Raw genomic sequence first — 20,631 nt, forward strand, 5'->3', positions numbered from 1 at the left:
CTAAATTCACATTGTAGCACACTGAATGAGCCAAAATTCACATTGTAGCACACTGAATGAGCCAAAATTCACATTGTAGCACACTGAATGAGCCGAAACTCACATTGTAGCACACTGAATGAGCCGACATTCACATTGTAGCACACTGAATGAGCCGACATTCACATTGTAGCACACTAAATGAGCCGAAACTCACATTGTAGCACACTGAATGAGCCGAAACTCACATTGTAGCACACTGAATGAGCCGAAACTCACATTGTAGCACACTGAACGAGCCGACATTCACATTGTAGCACACAATGAGCCGAAATTCACATTGTAGCACACTGAATGCTACAATGCAACATGTGGGAGCCCAATTGTGGGGGAGGGGGGGAAAGGAGAGATGAACCTAGGTACAAGATGCAGGGGGGGGGGGGGAGAAGTGGGAGCCTAATAGCTGTGGGGGAGCTGGTAATAAGAAGAGGCAGCAGCGGGGGGGGGGAGATGACCCTAGGTACAAAATGCAGGAGGGGGGAGGGGGGGAGCAGCGGGAGCCTAATAGCTGTGGGGGAGCTGGTAATGAGAGGCAGCAGCAGAGGGGGGGGGAGCAGAGGGGGGGGGGGTTTTGAAGAAATTAACCTAGGTACAGGATTACTAGATGCAGGAGGGGGGGGGGGGGGGAGTTGAAGCAGGAGCCCAATAGCTGTGGAGGCAGCAGAAGGTTCTGATGAGATGCGGCCGGGAGCCAGTCGCGGGATTGCGGAGGGGGGGGGGGGGGGGGGGAGAGGCGCAGATAAAAATTTGCTCGATTCTAGGGAGAGGCGGCGCCCGATGTGGCAGCAGAGCGGACCAGCGACCAGGCCAGCAGACCCCTTCATGATGATGTGCCCTGTAGTCCGTGGAAGACCATCGCGTGGGGGAGTGGCGGATCGTCTGCTCACATAACGTGGGACTCAGGAGCGCAGGCGGCAGCAGCAGCAGGCTGTGCATTATAACTCATTCCTCAGGAATGAGTATAATGCGCAGCCTGCTGCTGCTGCTGCTGCCGCCTGCGCTCCTGAGTCCCACGTTATGATTCCTCTGTGGGCGGCTCAGCTGTGGGCTATGATCGCAGAGGTGGGGGCCCGGGGGGGGCGGCTGCACGGCACTGACGGCAGGCCGGGTTGAAGAAGAACTTAAGTAGGGCACTGGCAGGCACACACAGACACAGTCAACTCACGTTTGAAGGCACGGCACTGGCAGACAGTCAGACGTGGTGGGCCAGGCGCCAACGAGCTGCTCCTCCTAAAGAATAGGAGGAGTGTGTGTGTGTGTGTTCTCTTTCACTTTCGTTCCGCCCTCCAGTGGTCGCCGCCCCTAGGCAGCTGCCTAAAGCTGCCTAGTGGTAGCGCCGGCCCTGCAAGTACACAGTAAGAAGTAGTGAGCGGGACAAAAGTTCTCTACTTCCAAGAACACCTTATTGCTATTGGGGGTCATTCCGAGTTGTTAGCTCGTTATTTTTTTATCGCAACGGAGCGATTAGTCGCTAATGCGCAAGCGCAATGTCCGCAGTGCGACTGCGCCACGTAAATTTGCTATGCAGTTAGGTATTTTACTCACGGCATTACGAGGTTTTTTCTTCGTTCTGGTGATCGTAATGTGATTGACAGGAAGTGGGTGTTTCTGGGCGGAAACAGGCCGTTTTATGGGTGTGTGCGAAAAAACGCTACCGTTTCTGGGAAAAACGCGGGAGTGGCTGGAGAAACGGAGGAGTGTCTGGGCGAACGCTGGGTGTGTTTGTGACGTCAAACCAGGAACGAAACTGACTGAACTGATCGCAGATGCCGAGTAAGTTTGAAGCTACTCAGAAACTGCTAAGAAGTGTCTATTCGCAATTCTGCTAATCTTTCGTTCGCAATTTTACTATGCTAAGATTCACTCCCAGTAGGCGGCGGCTTAGCGTGTGCAAAGCTGCTAAAAGCAGCTTGCGAGCGAACAACTCGGAATGACCCCTATTGCCACAGAATCATCGAAGCATAATTCCACAACAGAGAATGACAAAGAGGCTGAGGTGTGCTGGCAGTCACAAGTTGCAAGCTCAGCTCCGAACACGTCACTATCCCAGCATGTAGTGCTGCAGTGTTTCGGCCTCTCCCCAGCAACCACGGGGCCAGTTGGCTGGTGGGGGAGTGAATGACGGAAGTCACAAGTGCAAGGTCCCAACATGTCTCTAGCCCACCCTGAATTGTGGCAGCATCCCAGTAATTGCAATTTTTGTGCGGTTTTTAAGAAAATATCTAAAATTCAGTACTCTGCTTCCGACAGAAGATATTAATAGATCGAGCTGAATTTTTTTGTACACATTTTATTGGCCGAAAGAGGCAACTTTTCCATGCTATTAGAATTTGATTCTCGGAAAAAAGTTTTTCGACACACCCTAATACGTATGTGGCAGATGTATCAAGCAGTGTAAAGAGCTAAGATGTGGACCAGTAGAAAAGTTGGCCATAGCAACCGATCAGCTTTGAGGTAGTATTTACCAAGTACATTCTATATAGAATATATATAGGTAGAAGCTGATAGGATGGTATGGGCAACTTTTCTACTGGTCCACTACTCCACTCTTTGCACTGTTTGATACATTAACCCCATACATTGTAACCTCCACTGGGACATGTACTGTAAATTGCTGCTTAATATGTGTATACTACGTATATAGATAAATGCTAATAAATAAATAAATAAGTAAATGATATAACCTGAACCATAGTCTAGTCAGTGTATAGTGTGTCATTAAATTACCTGCAGGCATTATGTGATGTTACATGTCACAAGTTAATCAAATAATTTTAGAAGTAAATAATAGAAAAAAAAATGTGAACATCTTGTGACTGAACAGTTGTACTGTAAACAATGCAGGTATAATATTTGTACAGGAGGTTACTATATTAACATACTGCAGCGTCTGTGTATGTGTCTTTTGCCGGTCTTGTATCTGTGACTTTATGCTAATACCTATACAAGGTGTACATCTATATGTCTGAAATGTGCAAGGACTGAGACGCTGTCTTTAAACGTCTTTAGTCTCTGAAATATCACTTGATGCATCTTTAGATGCAACCAGTGGTGGCTCCAGAGCTGGAGCTGCAGCACAGTCCAAAATTCTAATAGGTGGGCAACACCAACTGCCAGCGAGTCCCGGCCAGCGATGTGTGACAGTTGGTGTGGCTCCCCCTTTTGAATTTCTGAATGGAACAGTTTTGGTGGAAGGCTGAGTGCCCTCCTTTGTTTTGGTTGGCACCCATAGGGTGGACCCCACCTACAATGTAATTGTCGTTTTTGGGTTTTCAATGTTGGGCTGTGCTGAATGGGACCATCAGTTCTGAGCAACCATTTAGTTCTTGGGTTATTACTTATTAGTAATGAATAGCTGACATTTTTATCTCCCAATTACTGCCTCTGTGTCAGTCTATAATGGGTGCAGTGTGTGCAGTTCACGCAGGCCCCTGGGTCCAGAGGGGCCCGAATCACACACCCTGCGATCATTTTTTTTCTCAATATTTATTTCTCTGAAGTCCTGCGGCAGTGACGGTGACTCCGAGCATTAGGTATGCACAGGTCTCTGAAAAAAATGGCACTGCGGCCATTTTACCAGCATTTTACACATACGCAGTAGGGAAAATTGGCGGGTAAATGGCCACCGCACCATTTCCTGGAGACTTTTGCACCAGCTAGTGCTCAGAGTCACTGTCACAGCCACTGCCCACTAGAGAGGAGGTGGCCCGAATGGAGATTTCACACGGACCCCTCCTCTCCTAATATGCTCCTGTCTGTGTCATTTAAGACACACCTTAGCAGTTAATAGGTTTATAGCAGTGATGTGCGGTGAGGTGAGGCAGGTGAGGTATATACTACTACACATTTGTATAATGCCCACATGAATCCTTAGGCTCATATATTGGGGGAGATTCAAATGTTTGAAAAGTCAGTTGGGAGTCTGTTTTTTCCTATATAATAGACAGGGAAAAACAGACACCCAACCGAATTTTCAAACATTTGAATCTCCCCCATTGTGTGTAAATCTGGCTTTGGTACTACCCAGTGCCTCCTCAGACAACTACAGTACCTCACTGCACGTCCCTGGTTTATAGAACTGCATTGTCAGGGCTGGCTATAAACTTTGCGGCGCCCAGGGCACCCCCCCCATTCCCATTTAAAACAGGGTTAGTGCACACCGAAGGCACGTGTCAAATAAATAGAGGCATGGCTTCATGGGGAAGGGGCGTGGCGACAGAACAGTACCAATTACACCGCACAGTAGTGTCCGTCAGTCACATTACATCACACAGTAGTACCCCTTATACACATTATACGCCAGGTAGAGCCCCTTACACAACACAGGAATAAAAATCTGATTCATGCCCTTTACATTATTTGTCATTATTCCTCCTTATAATTATGCCCCTTACACATTATTCTACACACCGTAATACCCATTATGCCACACATCGATACGCACATTACACATTATGCCACACACTGTAACGCCCATTACACATTATGCCACACATCATAATGTCTATTACAACTTATGCCACAATTCGTAATGCCCATTATGCATTATGCCACACCGTAATGCCTATTACAACTTATGCCACACACTGTTATATGCCCATTACACATTATGCCACACACTGTAACACCTATTACAACTTATACCACACACACCATAATATGCCCATGACATTATGACACATACCGTAATGACCATTACACATTATGCCACCTACAGTTATGCCCCTGACACCATTTTATGCTCCACACACAATAATGTCCCTTACAAATTATGCCCCACAATTAAGCTGGATGAGAGCAAATGACAATTGGCCATTTGCTCCCAAACACTGAAATACGACAAAAATGGTCAGACAAACTGGTTATATCCATTTGATTTAACCAATTTGTCTGAACAACCGTTTTTGTCAGTTTTACCGCATTTAGGAGCAAATGGTCAATTACTCTCATCCATTACCAGGTTTTCATTCCAACCAACTGACAATAAATCTTTAGGTGTATAGGCAGCATAAGGCTTCTAATGGTTTTTATAATTACCTGCTCCTAGCCAAGAATAACCTGCTCTGGGTTCCATGCTCATTGCCAAGCATTTCGTGCTCATTGCCAAGGGTTTCATGCTCAATGCCAAGGGTCTCGTGCTCAATGCCATGGGGTTTACATGTGCCAGCTGCACACCCTGCACCCTGTCTGCAGCATGCGCCTGCTGCAGCCATCACCATTGAGGGAGACAGACGCTAGAGGTCCCACTTGACCTCTAGCGTCTATCTCTCTGCTCTCCTCCAGGTGCTAGAGGTCAAGTGGGACCTCTAGTGTCTGATTAGTCTCCCTCAATGGTGTTGGCTGCAGTAGGTGCCCACACAGCCCACATCACCCTCTGCAGATGGGGTACAGTCGCCTGTAGGGTGACTGTACCGCACCAACAGGCCGCAGCGCCCTGGGCACCCGCCTGGCTTGCCCGCACCTAGAACCACTTATGTGTATTGTGCACAAAAGAATAAAAGTATATATCCAAACAAATACAGGAAAGGAAATACTATTCTGTTATAGGGTTCTCAGCAGTGTGAATTTTTTATTATAACATAATTACTCAGTGAAGAAGCATTTAGTTGGAATCCTCATTATTCCAACTAAATACTCCTTTCCTTTATTGTTTTTGTTTTGATGTACTTGTCCTCAGTCAGAAATCCCATTATCCATCTATTACACCCAGCCAGATGCAAGTTGGGGGAGATAGGTGTAACTGGTTGAATGTCAGAAATCAGCATAGCCACATTTGTTCTGAGCACAAATTGCAAAAAGCTAACTGGCATAGAACAGCTTCTGCCTCAACTGCTTTTTTTAGTCAAGCAAAGCAATTGGTTGTGTCAGTAGACACGGAATCTAACAGTCAGAATTCTAATATATATAATATAGGGAGCTAAGAATTACAGTAGACTGCATATAAAATCAATGGCTTCTATTTAACTTCTGCTTAGCTGTTATGGTCAATTTTGGAAAGAGTGGAAAAGCAGAGCATAAGAAAATGCAGTTTTACAGAAGTTACAATTCTAAATACACAAATTGCACTTTGCATTCATGTTATGAATTTCCTCATTTATGTGTTTTTTGTAACTTTCAAAACATACAAAATAATGGGCTCTAGGAGGAAAAAGTCAATCTGCGGCCCCAATACAATGCCATCCTTAATTGTAAAATAAATATAAAATAATGAAAAAACCTGATGCAGGATAATGTTTTGACCTACAGGTGGTCATTCCGAGTTGTTCGCTCGTTGCCGTTTTTCGCAACGCAGCGATTAGGTGGAAAATGCGCATGCGCATGGTACGCAACGCGCATACGCTAAGTTATTTAACACAAAACTTAGTAGATTTGCTGGTGTTCGTGCGGCGCTTTTCAGTTGCTGTGTTAATCGGTGAGTGATTGACAGGAAAGGGGCGTTTCTGGGAGGTAACTGAGCGTTTTCCGGGAGTGTGCTAAAAAACGCAGGCGTGTCAGGCTAAAACGCAGTAGTGGCTGGAGAAACGGGGGAGTGGCTGGCCGAACGCAGGTCGTGTTTGTGACGTCAAACCAGGAACTATACGGACTGAGGTGATCGCAATCTAGGGGTAGGTCTGGAGCTACTCAGAAACTGCATGAAAATTTTTAGTAGCAATTCTGCTACTCTTTCGTTCGCACTTCTGCTAAGCTAAGATACACTCCCAGAGGGCGGCGGCCTAGCGTGAGCATTGCTGCTAAAAGCAGCTAGCGAGCGAACAACTCGGAATGACCACCATAGTGATAATAAAGTTGCACCTAAATGCTCCATTACCACCTGGACGTATATACTGTAGCTCCTCTCCCAAGCCGGACCCCCGATGTACTCCTTGCATTTTTCCTGGGGTTTTGTTGTCGTTATAATCTCTGATACAAATCTGTGGCTGTGGGGAAAGATGTATAAAAGAGAAACTGGAACCAATTGTATTCGTGAATTCTGATTGGTCCTCTCAGTCTCATTGCCCTTCTGAAGACATTTTAAAGTGGTGATTGAAGATTTTTTGTCATTTTAGGTAGTAATGCATTTACCATACCATTTTTGTAAAAAAATTTATTTGTATTTTCATTGCTGCAGGAATCTTCCTGATGTGGCTCCCTGTGCTGGTGGTGTTGGTCCTCATCCTCCTGTACAGATGGTACAGGCAGAGTCAAATACTGGAGAATCTCACAGATAAATATGTCTTCATTACCGGATGTGACTCTGGATTTGGGAACCTGTTGGCGAAGCAGCTGGATATACTTGGAATGAGGGTTCTGGCTGCCTGTCTGATGAAGACAGGAGCTGAGAACCTGATGAAGGAGACCTCCAGCAGACTGCAGACTGTAATACTGGATGTCACTGACAGTCAGAGTGTGATCTCTGCTGCGGAATGGGTGAAGGAAATTGTTCGAGATAAAGGTCAGGTATATGATACACAAGAGATGTTTCTGTATTTTTCACAAATTTTCAAATGTTTTTGGTATTGTAGCTTCTTTACTTGATTAGCTTATGCTTAGCTGTGGTCACCCATGACTTTACTATCTTTACATTTTGGCTGCTGACGAACATACATGGCCACAATAGATTCTTGCTACATACAGTATCTCTTTAGTTCACTGGAGGCATGATGTCTGCATGGAATACTGGGCCTAATTCAAGGTTGCTAGCAAATACAAAATCTTCCTCTAATGGGCAAAACCATGTGTACTGCAGGGGGGGGGGGGGTTAGATACAACATGTGCAGAGCGAATTACATTTGCGTGTGGTGTGTTCAAACTAATCTAAATTGCAGTGTGAAAATAAGACAGCCAGTACAGTATTTACCCTGCACAGAAACAATATAACCCACCCAAATCTAAGTCTCTGCACATGTTATATCAGCACCCCCTGCAGTGCACATGGTTTTGCCCATTAGAGGAAGATTTTTCTTTTGCAATCAACCTTGAATTAGGCCCACGGTATATACGGGGAAAGGGATTTCAGAGGAGCAAAAAGCTGAGAATATACTGTGCATAACCATGAAAACAATCTTTGAGGATGGTGGAGTGACATGGAACAACACCATCATGTTTGAAGTATAGTATCTAGAATTTTGACAATGAAACCAATCAACAGGATGTCACACTAAAGGTGCATACACACTAGGAGTTTTTACCCAGCGTGTTTGCACAGCGATGATCGTGGACATCGCTGGCAGGAAACACACTGAGCTATTTTCCCTGTGCCAGCGATGTCCACGGGGAACGTGAAGCACTGTCCACAGTAGGAGACTGTGGAAAGTGCTTCACTCGGCTGTCCAAGCAGCCCGACGAATGGCGACGGCTAGCAATGATGCGGGAGTGTGCATCAGCGCTCACCGCTCATCGCTAGCACATACACACAGGATGAGTTTGACCTCAAAGTAGCTCGAAATGCCAAATGTGAGCTACTTTGAGCTCAAAATCACCCAGTGTGAATGGGCCTTAACAATTTAATCTTTTTAGCAGATTTTAAATACTGTACCTACAGCATAATTTTTATGCAAGCTCCATTTAACACTTGCCAATTGAAATCCACTATATTTCTGCAATACCATTTTAAATAGAAGATACAAGCACCTGTAGCAGGGTCCAGTGTGCCCAGTACTGGGCTTGAGCGTCTGAATCTGTAGAGATTTAAACCTCACCAATCACGGCATTGCTTTTTGATAAATGAGCTATGAGCGAGCCAATCAGGGGTTGCCACAGTGCAAATCCAAGATGGCCACGGCAAGCATCTGCTGCAAAAGAGCTTAAGCAGGCCACCTCTGCCCAGGTGAAGATCAAAGTGCTGATACCCGATGGATGAGGGGTTTGCAAAGATACTGGAAGCCCTGAGGCAGCAGTAGCGATTGCAATAGAGTGAACATCAGGCACTGCTCAGGCGAAGACTGCTGGAAGCCTTGAGGCCGTGGTAATTGGACTGCATCAGGTGAACGCAGTGTGGGCAGCCATTGATGACCCAGGAATGGTTCACCTGAAGATGCAGGAGCAGTTAAGAACCCAGTGGGGAACCTTTATGCAATAGTGTTCAAATCTGTTATCGGGCATTAGGCCCAGGTGCACTGTGGGTGCTAGCCCTTGAATGTTAAGGACAAGTCACTGTGAAGCAGTCAGTAGAACCAGGTACCATGTTCACTTGGCCCTATAAAATTAACATTGCTATTTACCTGTGTCTGGCAGATATTAGGCCTGAGATACTGAGGCACTATATAGTATTGTTGTTGGTCCTTGTTCGGTGGGCATTAGGCTGGCCTGAGCCACTGAGGACATTAAACCCTATATAGTTGGTTTTGTCACCTGATGGTTAGGCGGACATTAGGCCCCAGTTCTGTGTGTAGGCCCCCATTAATAGAATATGCCCCATGTAATCTTAGGTAATCTTGTCACCTCATCATTGCACTTCCCACAGTCATTAAATGTAGGCTGTTGGTAAGGTACCCTCTTGTGTTTGTTGCTTTGTTCTTTAATTATGGATGCATCGTTTTATAAATGTATCGTTGGGGAGCATAGTCATAGCATGTTAAGTGAGTACACTACACTCAGGCTATATTGTGGTTGCAAACAAAGAAAGCGCCTCCCAACTTGTGGATCTGGAGAATTAATTACTTATGCAGCTCTCACTAAAAAGGGGGAGATTGACAACCCCTAAATGCAAAATAATACCAACCACAAAAAGAGAGTGCAAGAGTAACTAAATACATTTAATTCATCAGATAAAAGGACATATAATTGACATAAATTTAAATTAAATAGAATTGAGTATTAGCATATCGCTGGGATGTACCACTTATGACATTCCGGAAAAAAACAAGTTGTAAAAATGTGTCTACTTAAAAAGTACAAATTTCATAGTCATGGATCATTACAGCGCTTAATAATGGAAAAATCCCACCACTTAATCGAGTATTAATATATGCTTCAGATCTTAGTGTGATGGGAAATTGACAGTCTTATTCCATATTAAGTTTCTTAGAAAAAACCTTTTAGTGGTTCAAGGAATTGTTTGACTGATAAAAAAAAGCCTGTGTAGAGTGAACTTGTGTGGAAAGTCGGTGGAAGCTTTTAAACAAAATCCTGTTGCAGCCGCAAGGCTGTACGATAATACCTGGGTGTTTCCCTGACAAGTAAGCATACATTGATGCTGATCAAGGTCTTGTAGCGATGCCGGTGTGTCTCGCCTGCCGATGAAAGGTATCAGACCCCGCTCCACAAACAGCCTGTTGCAGCTGCAAAGCTGTATGAAAGTATCCCAGTGCATCCCTGAGAAGTGTGCACACACTGATGCTGATCAGGCTCTTGTAGCGATGCCAGTGCATCTCACTTGCCACTGACAGGTATCAGACCCCACTCCACAAATAGCCTCTCTGGAGTACCGATGTGGGGACAATATTCCGAATGTCAAAGAACCGAAAGAACTCCTCTATACCCAATGTGTTTCTCAACCATAAACTCTGGTCGTTTCATCAGAGGACGGAACAATCTGAGCGACACCAAGCCTTGCTCAGTTTTATAGAGCGTGAATAATTAACTAATGTGAACCCACTACTCATTGAGCCAGCTAGAGTTAGGGCCCTAATATGTGAATGGTTAGCCAGGTTGTGGTGGGTGGTACACACTTAGGAAAGAGATCAGTGCAGTGCATCCATGTGGGTGTGTTTCTTTTCTTATATGTAGGTATTGAAATCAGAACCATTCATCCTTCAAGGGGAAAAGAGTATAATCTGTGTTTTGTGTGCTATCCCCACCATCCGTTACCTTTGAGTAATTTCCATTGTTAGCGCTATGGTGCTTAGCACTACCATGTCAATACATCTGAGGCTAAGATTGCCAATGATGACCTTACACTGAACCCAGTGGAGGCCAACCAGTGGTAGCATGTTGCTTTCCATTGCAGGGTCTGTGAGCAAGGCTTTCTGTCTATACCTTTCCGGATCTGACCTGTGTTCCAGGACTGAAGGTGGGAGCTTCATCAGTGGAGAGAGGGAAGCGTGAAGTGTGCAGCTACACCTTAACTGCAACAGGTTTTATCTTACATCCACTTCTCAAAATCTGGCAAAGCTCAGTTTCAGATTGGCTTGCTGCGGCCATCTTGGAGCTTCACCTTAGCAATCCTTGATTGGCTTGCTCACAACACCTTTTTCAAAATGCAGTGCTATGTTTAGCAGGGCCTGAGTTTCTGTGGATTTAGGTCCACTGCCACTGTGCACATGAAACAGTGGTGGAAAACCCTGCTGCTGAACGCTGTGGAGTAGTTGGTCAATAGAGAATGGATCCTCCAGGATCTAGACCTGCCACCACACCCAAGCCTGAAACCAGGCACCATATCATCAACAACCTGAGCTGGGATTCCTTTGGATCCCACTGGACTCCACTACACAGCTACAGTATAAGAAGCTATTAATTGTATAAATTCTGTAAAAATTAGGAATGAGTGCATCTGAATCTGAAAAAGCATGTGCCACTGTCCTTATGTAAAGCCTGCCAATGCTATGCCTTACATTCTGTCATGACTGGCTGGCCAGTTCTCCAGATACACCAATTGAAAATCGCCATCAGTGACCTATTGTTGCATCAGCACATGTGGTTAATCTGACACGGTAACTGCCACCAGCAAGGAGACATTCAGTATGACACTTGGTAGTCATTCACTTCTACATACATATACACACAATTTTTAATATTTCAATGAACCAAGTAGCATGAGCTGCACAGGATTTCAGATTCATCAAAGAACACAGAGCATATGCAAGATATGCATATGTTTAATCCAAAAAAATGTTTCCAAAGCTTAATTAACAAAACACTTAATGACATACAGGGGGGCTGGCTGCCGAGCTGAGAGAAACAAAACCACAGAGCTCTGTCCTGCATTGTTTCTTATAGCCCTTTTCTGCCCTAAACATCGGCTTGGAGGCTCTGGAAAAAGATTCCCAAGCTTGCTGACTCCCCTGGGATACCTCAGAGACTACCCACTCTTACCACACCAGAGCACTCACGAAGCTCCAACCTGGCAGACTGCTAAGAGCCGCAACCTCGATTTGACCTGCTGCCTGCCGCCGTTAGCGAGTCCCTCCTGCTGTGGCTTCTCCTGTCACCAGGCTCCCGCTACCGCGGGCCGCAGCTTCCCACTACAGTACAGTCTCCCCCGGAAGTGCCGGTCCTGGCCCCCAGCTGCGGCTCCCTCAGTGCGGTTGCATGCTGTAGCCCAGCAACAGCGCTCCACACCCTGTTGAATGCGCTGGGTCCAGCTCTTGCCAGCGGCTGTGTTTGTGGTCTCTCTGCCCTATTGTGGTGTCTGGCTCCTCTGATACTTGGTGCCGGTGCTCATTTCTATCACCCAGTGGTATATGTCAATCCCTGGCTCCTTGCCCTCAGACACAGTGATACTGACATAATGTAGACTGTATCTGCTTCATACTCTTGCAGGAGCAACTTTATTTTTCCTTGTTTTACTGCATATAGAGCTTCCACAATCACTTTTGTACATTACTATCTGTTGGAGCACCATCTGGTGTTTGCTCTCTGAAACTGCACCCTGACACACAGGGAAGCTTGCTGCAATTCCTCAGCATCCCCTCGGAACATACACCTGGAGGCTCTGTATGCTGTGATCCCCCTCTATACGGCATCGTACCAGACTGATACCTTTCTGACTAACCCCTATACCGCTGGATATACATTTACATTTTCCAGTCTAATGTAGGTGTTTGTTCCTTTGGCTGGCCAGGGACACCGATAATTCTATTTCTCGTAGTCCGTAGTGGATGCTGGGCGCCCATCCCAAGTGCGGATTGTCTGCAATACTGGTACATAGTTATTGTTACCAAAAAATCGGGTTATTGCTGTAGTGAGCCATCTTTTCTAGAGGCTCCTCTGTTATCATGCTGTTAACTGGGTTCAGATCACAAGTTGTACGGTGTGATTGGTGTGGCTGGTATGAGTCTTACCCGGGATTCAAAATCCTTCCTTATTGTGTACGCTCGTCCGGGCACAGTATCCTAACTGAGGCTTGGAGGAGGGTCATAGGGGGAGGAGCCAGTGCACACCAGATAGTCCTAAAGCTTTCTTTAGATGTGCCCAGTCTCCTGCGGAGCCGCTATTCCCCATGGTCCTTACGGAGTCCCCAGCATCCACTACGGACTACGAGAAATAGAATTATCGGTAAGTAAATTCTTATTTTTTGGCTCCTCGGCTTCTGGAGGGAAATTACGTACAACACCTTCTGCTTCCGAACCTGCTTCAACCTCTCAAACATCTTCTCCGATCTCTCATAACCCAGTAATACATACACAAGAGACTATGGACTCAGTGGATGGCCCGTTATGTTTCGCTCAATCCATTCCATGCTCTCTACATTTAAAGCAGACATTACAATGGAGTTTAAATCTTCTATCCAATCACTGCATTCTGATATATCTGAGATCGGCACTAGAACAGATCATATAGAACACAAAATGGCTGAATTAGTCGCATCTCACAATGACTTAATCTCTGCCCACGACTTCCTCCAGGAGGAAGTTAACTTCGTTCGGGAGAAAGGCACGGATTTGGAAGATCATTCTAGATGAAATAGTATTAAAATACAAGGCATTCCTGATTCTGTGTCAAATGCTGAACTGTATAATTTTGCCACAGATCTCTTTCAGAAATTACTACCAGAATCAACCCAATCGGATCTATTGAATGATAGAATTCATAGACTCTCGAAATCTAAACAGGCCCCCGCTCAAGCACCCAGGGACACCCTTCTCAGAGTTAATTTTTTTCACATAAAGGAGAAAATCCTACATGCCGCACTACCTTCCTCATCTACTGCGGAATGTTTAGATTCTCTTCAGTTATTTCCAGATGTTTCTCCAGCAATGCTAGCTAAGAGAAGATTGTATGTGCATGCCAAAACTGAAGAATTTTATTATCTGTCCACATTGCAACACCTTTTTCATCCTCCATGGTGACATTTTTGAGCCTTAATGTGAAAGGTCTTAATTCACCTCGTAACAGGCATCTAGCTCGGAAATACTTTGCAGATCAGAAGGCGGAGATTGTTGCTATCCAGGAATTTCCCATTGCACTCTCCCCCACAGTTTTCTAATAACAACTACCCAACCTCATATATCTCTTGTGGTCCTTTCAAGAGAAACGGAGTAGCTATACTCTTTCACAAATCATGCCCTTTTCAATTAGAGAGTTAATTGGAGGATTGCAATGGGCGATATTTGATCCTGGTAGGCAAAATACGCTCTAGATATGTTACTCTTACATCTGTATATGCCCCTAAAACCAGACAACCCCGCTTTCTCAAGACTTTGCGTCAAAAAGTACACAAAGCTAAAAAAGGAGCACTCTTTCTTATGGGAGACTTTAACCTGTCCCCAGATCCTCAGATGGCTAAATCTTCCTCACTCGATAAGCAGGCTAGTAATGTGGCACGCTCCCTAGCCTTTTTCACAATTAATGGCCAAATTTGATATTTATGATACATGGAGGATTAGGAATGCTGGAATAAGAGACTATACCTACTATTCTGCAGTACAGAAATCATACTCTAGAATAGACCTACTCCTCACTGATAAATGGTCCCTACAGCTCATTCCCAATGTTAAAATTCTACCAATCACTTGGTCAGATCATGCCCCTCTAGTGTGGACTTGGTCCCAAAATTTAGCCAACCCTCCCCTACGGCCATGGAGACTACAGGACTATATTTTAAAAGACGAGGATGGAATTAACATTCTTACTGACTCATTGACTTCATACCTGGAAGTTAACAACCCCACAAACACCTCCATTACTAACCATTGGTGTGCTCTCAAAGCACTTATGAGAGGTGCTGCAATTCACGCAATGGCACAAATTAAACATCGCAATCACGAAGTGCAACAGTCCTATGAGAAAGAAGTTATAGACTTAGAGACTCAACATAAAAAAACTCCCAAAGACCCTATTATCCTTGCGGCCCTCAATGTAGCTAAGAGAAAACTTAATGCCCTTCATCTTTCCCATATTCAATGCGCAATCTCTAACTTAAACCAGAAATTTATACTTTATGAAATAGAGCTAGCAAACTGCTCACAAGAAAACTAAGAGGCAAAAACATAATCAATAGAATTAAAGCATTAGCCAAACCAGATGGTTCTTCATCCTCAAATCTGAAGGATATTGCTAATCAATTAGCTTCATATTATGAAAAGCTTTATAACTTAAATAGGGATAATTCCATTCCCCAACCCTCAGCATCCACTATATAATCCTTCCTAGACTCAGTTAACCTACCATCGATTTCACAAGACGACGCCTCGTCATAATGCTCCCCTTGGTCTACTGAAGAACAATATTCTGTTTTGAAATCTTTCAAACAGGACAACGCCCCAGGTCCAGATGGATTTATTAATAACTTATATACTACTTTCCAGGACTCCGTTTCCACTACCCTATTGAATCTTTATAATAATGCTTTTAAAAATCCTTTCCCGATGGAAATGCTGGAGGCTCGGATAGTTACGATACCCAAACCTGGCAAAAACCCAACTTTATGCCAGAATTACAGACCTATAGTGCTTTTGAACTCAGATATAAAGATTTATGCTAAGTTAATTGCAAATAGGCTAAACCCCATAATTCCCTCCTTGGTAGCTCAAGATCAAGTCGGCTTTACAATGGGTAGGCAAGCCCCAGATAATACTAGAAGAGTTTTCTCATTGTTGGAATCCTACTCCACAAACCAGATCCCCCTATTATTATTGTCGCTTGACGCGGAGAAAGCTTTTGACAGGATTCATTGGCTGTACGCGAAAAGGGTCCTTGCCAGGTTTCGATTTTCAGGTCAATTTCTGCAAGCCATTCTGCATCTATACTCTTACCCCACTGCACGTGTTTTTAGCAACAAATTTCTAATCCTTTTCCCATAACAAATGGAACCCGCCAAGGGTGCCCCCTTTCACCACTAATTTTTGCTTTAGCGATTGAACCCTTGGCGGAAAAAATGAGAACTTCTACACAGATAAGTGGGCTTTAAATAGGAACAATCCACCACAAAATGTGCTTATTCGCGGATGATGTACTCTTGTTTATAACAAACCCAGATATCTCTTCTTCCAGCTATCCATACCATCCTCCAAGATTATGCTAAAGTATCATATTATAAACTAAACACATCCAAAACTGAGGCGCTACCCTTCGGTATTGACCAATCCTCTCTCCGTACACTAAAATTCCAATACAGTTACTCTTGGCAAAGCTCTTCCTTACAATACCTAGGAATTAAAATCCCCCTACGACTACAAGAAGTAATACCATGTAATTACTTACTCCTTCTGGCCCAATTCACTGATTTTACAAAGAAGTGGATAAATTATGATATTTCCTGGATGGGATGACTTTCCGCTATTAAAATGATGCTATTACCCAAAATTATTTACCTATTTAGAGCTATTCCGTATTTGGTTCCAAATACACTCCTAAACAAATTTTATTCTGTTATATCTACGTTTCTCTGGAAAGGTAAGAAACCTAGGATAGCTAGAATTCACTTACAAAGGTCTAAAAGGTGTGGAGGCTTAGCCTTTCCTAATTTGGAGTTATACCAACAAGCATGTTTGCTTGATCAAATGAAGGACTGGCTATTCCCTGGAACCTTGAAACCTTGGGTATACGTGGAAAAAAATATGTGCCAGGGTTTCCCCTTAAATTACCTGATTTGGACCAAGACTAGTCGCAGACCATCTTCCACTACTTCCTTAAAAAGTGTTTCAAACACACTGACAGGTTTGGGATAAATTAATCTCTTATTTAGGCAAATTTTATCTCCCCTCCTCCAGTCTTTCTCTCCCAGCTGTGGCAAAACGAATCCCTGATCTCTCTCTACAGAACTGGTACGATTCAGGTATTCTCTCGATTAAAGAGCTATAAGACAATTCAACTCTAAAATCTATTCAACATTTAAAACACAATATTTCTCTAACGTCCTAGTGGATGCTGGGGACTCCGTCAGGACCATGGGGATAGCGGCTCCGCAGGAGACAGGGCACAAAAGTAAAAGCTTTAGGATCAGGTGGTGTGCACTGGCTCCTCCCCCCATGACCCTCCTCCAAGCCTCAGTTAGATTTTTGTGCCCGGCCGAGAAGGGTGCAATCTAGGTGGCTCTCCTAAAGAGCTGCTTAGAGTAAAAGTTTTTGTTAGGTTTTTTATTTTCAGTGAGTCCTGCTGGCAACAGGCTCACTGCATCGAGGGACTTAGGGGAGAGAAGTGAACTCACCTGCGTGCAGGATGGATTGGCTTCTTAGGCTACTGGACACCATTAGCTCCAGAGGGAGTCGGAACACAGGTCTCACCCTGGGGTTCGTCCCGGAGCCGCGCCGCCGACCCCCTTGCAGATGCCGAAAAGTGAAGAGGTCCAGAAACCGGCGGCAGAAGACTTTTCAGTCTTCATAAGGTAGCGCACAGCACTGCAGCTACCATTGTTGTCAGCACACTTCATAACAGCGGTCACTGAGGGTGCAGGGTGCTGGGGGGGGCGCCCTGGGCAGCAATGATAGTACCTTATTCTAGCTAAAAATACATCACATATAGCCCCTGGGGGCTATATGGATGTATTTAACCCCTGCCAGGTCTCAGAAAAACGGGAGAAGAAGCCCGCCGAAAAGGGGGCGGGGCCTATTCTCCTCAGCACACAGCGCCATTTTCCCTCACAGAAATGCTGGTGGGAAGGCTCCCAGGCTCTCCCCTGCACTGCACTACAGAAACAGGGTTAAAACAGAGAGGGGGGGCACTGATTTGGCGATATGACTACATATATTAAAATGCTATAAGGGAAAAGCACTTATATAAAGGTTGTCCCTGTATAATTATAGCGTTTTTGGTGTGTGCTGGCAAACTCTCCCTCTGTCTCCCCAAAGGGCTAGTAGGTCCTGTCCTCTATCAGAGCATTCCCTGTGTGTGTGCTGTGTGTCGGTACGTGTGTGTCGACATGTATGAGGACGATGTTGGGAGGCGGAGCAAATTGCCTGTAATGGTGATGTCACTCTCTAGGGAGTCGACACCGGAATAGATGGCTTATTTAAGGAATTACGTGATAATGTCAACACGCTGCAAGTCGGTTGACGACATGAGACGGCCGGCAAACATATTAGTATCTGTCCAGGCGTCTAAAACACCGTCAGGGACGTTATAATGCCCATTTTACCTCAGTCGGTCGACACAGACACAGACACGGACACTGACTCAAGTGTCGACGGTGAAGAAACAAACGTATTTTCCTTTAGGGCCACACGTTATTTGTTAAGGGCAATGAAGGAGGTGTTACATATTTCTGATACTACAAGTACCACAAAAAAGGGTATTATGTGGGGTGTGGAAAAACTACCTATAGTTTTTCCTGAATCAGATAAATTAAATGAAGTGTGTGATGAGGCGCGGGGTTCCCCCGATAGAAAATTATTGGCGGTATACCCTTTCCCGCCAGAAGTTAGGGCGCGTTGGGAAACACCCCTTAGGGTGGATAAGGCGCTCACACGCTTATCAAAACAAGTGGCGGTACCGTCTCCAGATACGGCCGCCCTCAAGGAGCCAGCTGATAGGAGGCTGGAAAATATCCTAAAAAGTATATACACACATACTGGTGTTATACTGCGACCAGCGATCGCCTCAGCCTGGATGTGCAGCGCGGGGGTGGCTTGGTCGGATTCCCTGACTGAAAATATTGATACCCTTGACAGGGACAGTATTTTATTTACTATAGAGCATTTAAAGAATGCATTTCTATATATGCGAGATGCACAGAGGGATATTTGCACTCTGGCATCAAGAGTAAGTGCGATGTCCATATCTGCCAAAAGATGTTTATGGACACGACAGTGGTCAGGTGATGCAGATTCCAAACGGCACAAAGATGTATTGCCGTATAAAGGGGAGGAGTTATTTGGGGGTCGGTCCATCGGACCTGGTGGCCACGGCAACTGCTGGGAAATCCACCGTTTTTACCCTAAGTCACATCTATGCAGAAAAAGACACCGTCTTTTCAGCCTCAGTCCTTTCGTCCCCATAAGCATATCTGCCCAGGGATAGAGGAAAGGGAAGAAGACTGCAGCAGGCAGCCCATTCCCAGGAACAGAAGCCTTCCACCGCTTCTGCCAAGTTCTCAGCATGACGCTGGGGCCGTACAGGACCCCTGGATCCTACAAGTAGTATCCCAGGGGTACAGATTGGAAAGTCGAGACGTTTCCCCTCGCAGGTTCCTGAAGTCTGCTTTACCAACGTCTCCCTCCGACAGGGAGGCAGTATTGGAAACAATTCACAAGCTGTATTCCCAGCAGGTGATAATCAAAGTACCCCTCCTACAACAAGGAAAGGGGTATTATTCCACACTATATTGTGGTACTGAAACCAGAAGGCTCGGTGAGACCTATTCTAAATCTGAAATATTTGAACACTTACAAAGGTTCAAATCAAGATGGAGTCACTCAGAGCAGTGATAGCGAACCAGGAAGAAGGGGACTATATGGTGTCCCGGGACATCAGGGATGCTTACCTCCATGTCCCAATTTGCCCTTCTCACCAAGGGTATCTCAGGTTCGTGGTACAGAACTGTCACTATCAGTTTCAGACGCTGCCGTTTGGATTGTCCACGGCACTCCGGGTCTTTACCAAGGTAATGCCCGAAATGATGATTCTTCTTCGAAGAAAATGGACGACCTCCTGATAAGAGCAAGGTCCAGAGAACAGTTGGAGGTCGGAGTAGCACTATCTCAAGTAGTTCTACGACAGCACGGGTGGATTCTAAATATTCCAAAACCGCCGTTGTTTCCGACGACACGTCTGCTGTTCCTAGGGACTGGACACAGTCCAGAAAAAGGTGTTTCTCCCGGAGGAGAAAGCCAGGGAGTTATCCGAGCTAGTCAGGAACCTCCTAAAACCAGGAAAAGTGTCAGTGCATCATTGCACAAGAGTCCTGGGAAAAATGGTGGCTTATTACGAAGCGATTCCATTCGGCAGATTCCACGCAAGAACTTTTCAGTGGGATCTGCTGGACAAATGGTCCGGATCGCATCTTCAGATGCATCAGCGGATAACCCTATCTCCAAGGACAAGGGTGTCTCTCCTGTGGTGGTTACAGAGTGCTCATCTTCTAGAGGGCCGCAGATTCGGCATTCAGGATTGGATGCTGGTGACCACGGAGGCCAGCCTGAGAGGCTGGGGAGCAGTCACACAGAAAAAAAAAATACAATTTCCAGGGAGTGTGATTAAGTCTGGAGACTTTTCTCCACATAAATATACTGGAGCTAAGGGCAATTTATAATGCTCTAAGCTTAGCAAGACCTCTGCTTCAAGGTCAGCCGGTATTGATCCAGTGGGACAACATCACGGCAGTCGCCCACGTAAACAGACAGGGCGGCACAAGAAGCAGGAGGGCAATGGCAAAAACTGCAAGGATTCTTCGCTGGGCGGAAAATCATGTGATAGCACTGTCAGCAGTGTTCATTCCGGGAGTGGACAACTGGGAAGCAGACTTCCTCAGCAGGCACGACCTCCACCCGGGACTTCATCGGGAAGTTTTCCACATGA

The 20,631-nt window shown here is 45.3% G+C and overlaps 1 protein-coding gene and 1 long non-coding RNA gene across 4 annotated transcripts in view; one reads left to right on the forward strand and one right to left on the reverse strand.

Annotated features, from left to right (window-relative positions):
* The window catches only part of LOC135011603 (uncharacterized), a 307,553-nt gene extending 295,038 nt beyond the window's left edge, over positions 1 to 12,515 (reverse strand). For all 3 annotated transcript variants that reach the window (XR_010210675.1, XR_010210681.1, XR_010210687.1), the window contains exon 1: positions 12,052 to 12,515. This is a non-coding gene — a long non-coding RNA (uncharacterized LOC135011603). The remainder of the gene's footprint in view (positions 1 to 12,051) is intronic.
* Positions 1 to 20,631, forward strand: part of LOC135011571 (retinol dehydrogenase 7-like) — a 136,055-nt gene that overhangs the window by 39,590 nt on the left and 75,834 nt on the right. The window contains exon 2 of the mRNA XM_063952473.1: positions 7,148 to 7,471. Coding sequence (XP_063808543.1) covers positions 7,159 to 7,471 — 313 coding nt within the window. The 5' untranslated portion in view covers positions 7,148 to 7,158. The remainder of the gene's footprint in view (positions 1 to 7,147; positions 7,472 to 20,631) is intronic.

This window comes from Pseudophryne corroboree, chromosome 2, assembly GCF_028390025.1.
Source record: "Pseudophryne corroboree isolate aPseCor3 chromosome 2, aPseCor3.hap2, whole genome shotgun sequence".
Lineage (NCBI taxonomy): Eukaryota > Metazoa > Chordata > Amphibia > Anura > Myobatrachidae > Pseudophryne > Pseudophryne corroboree.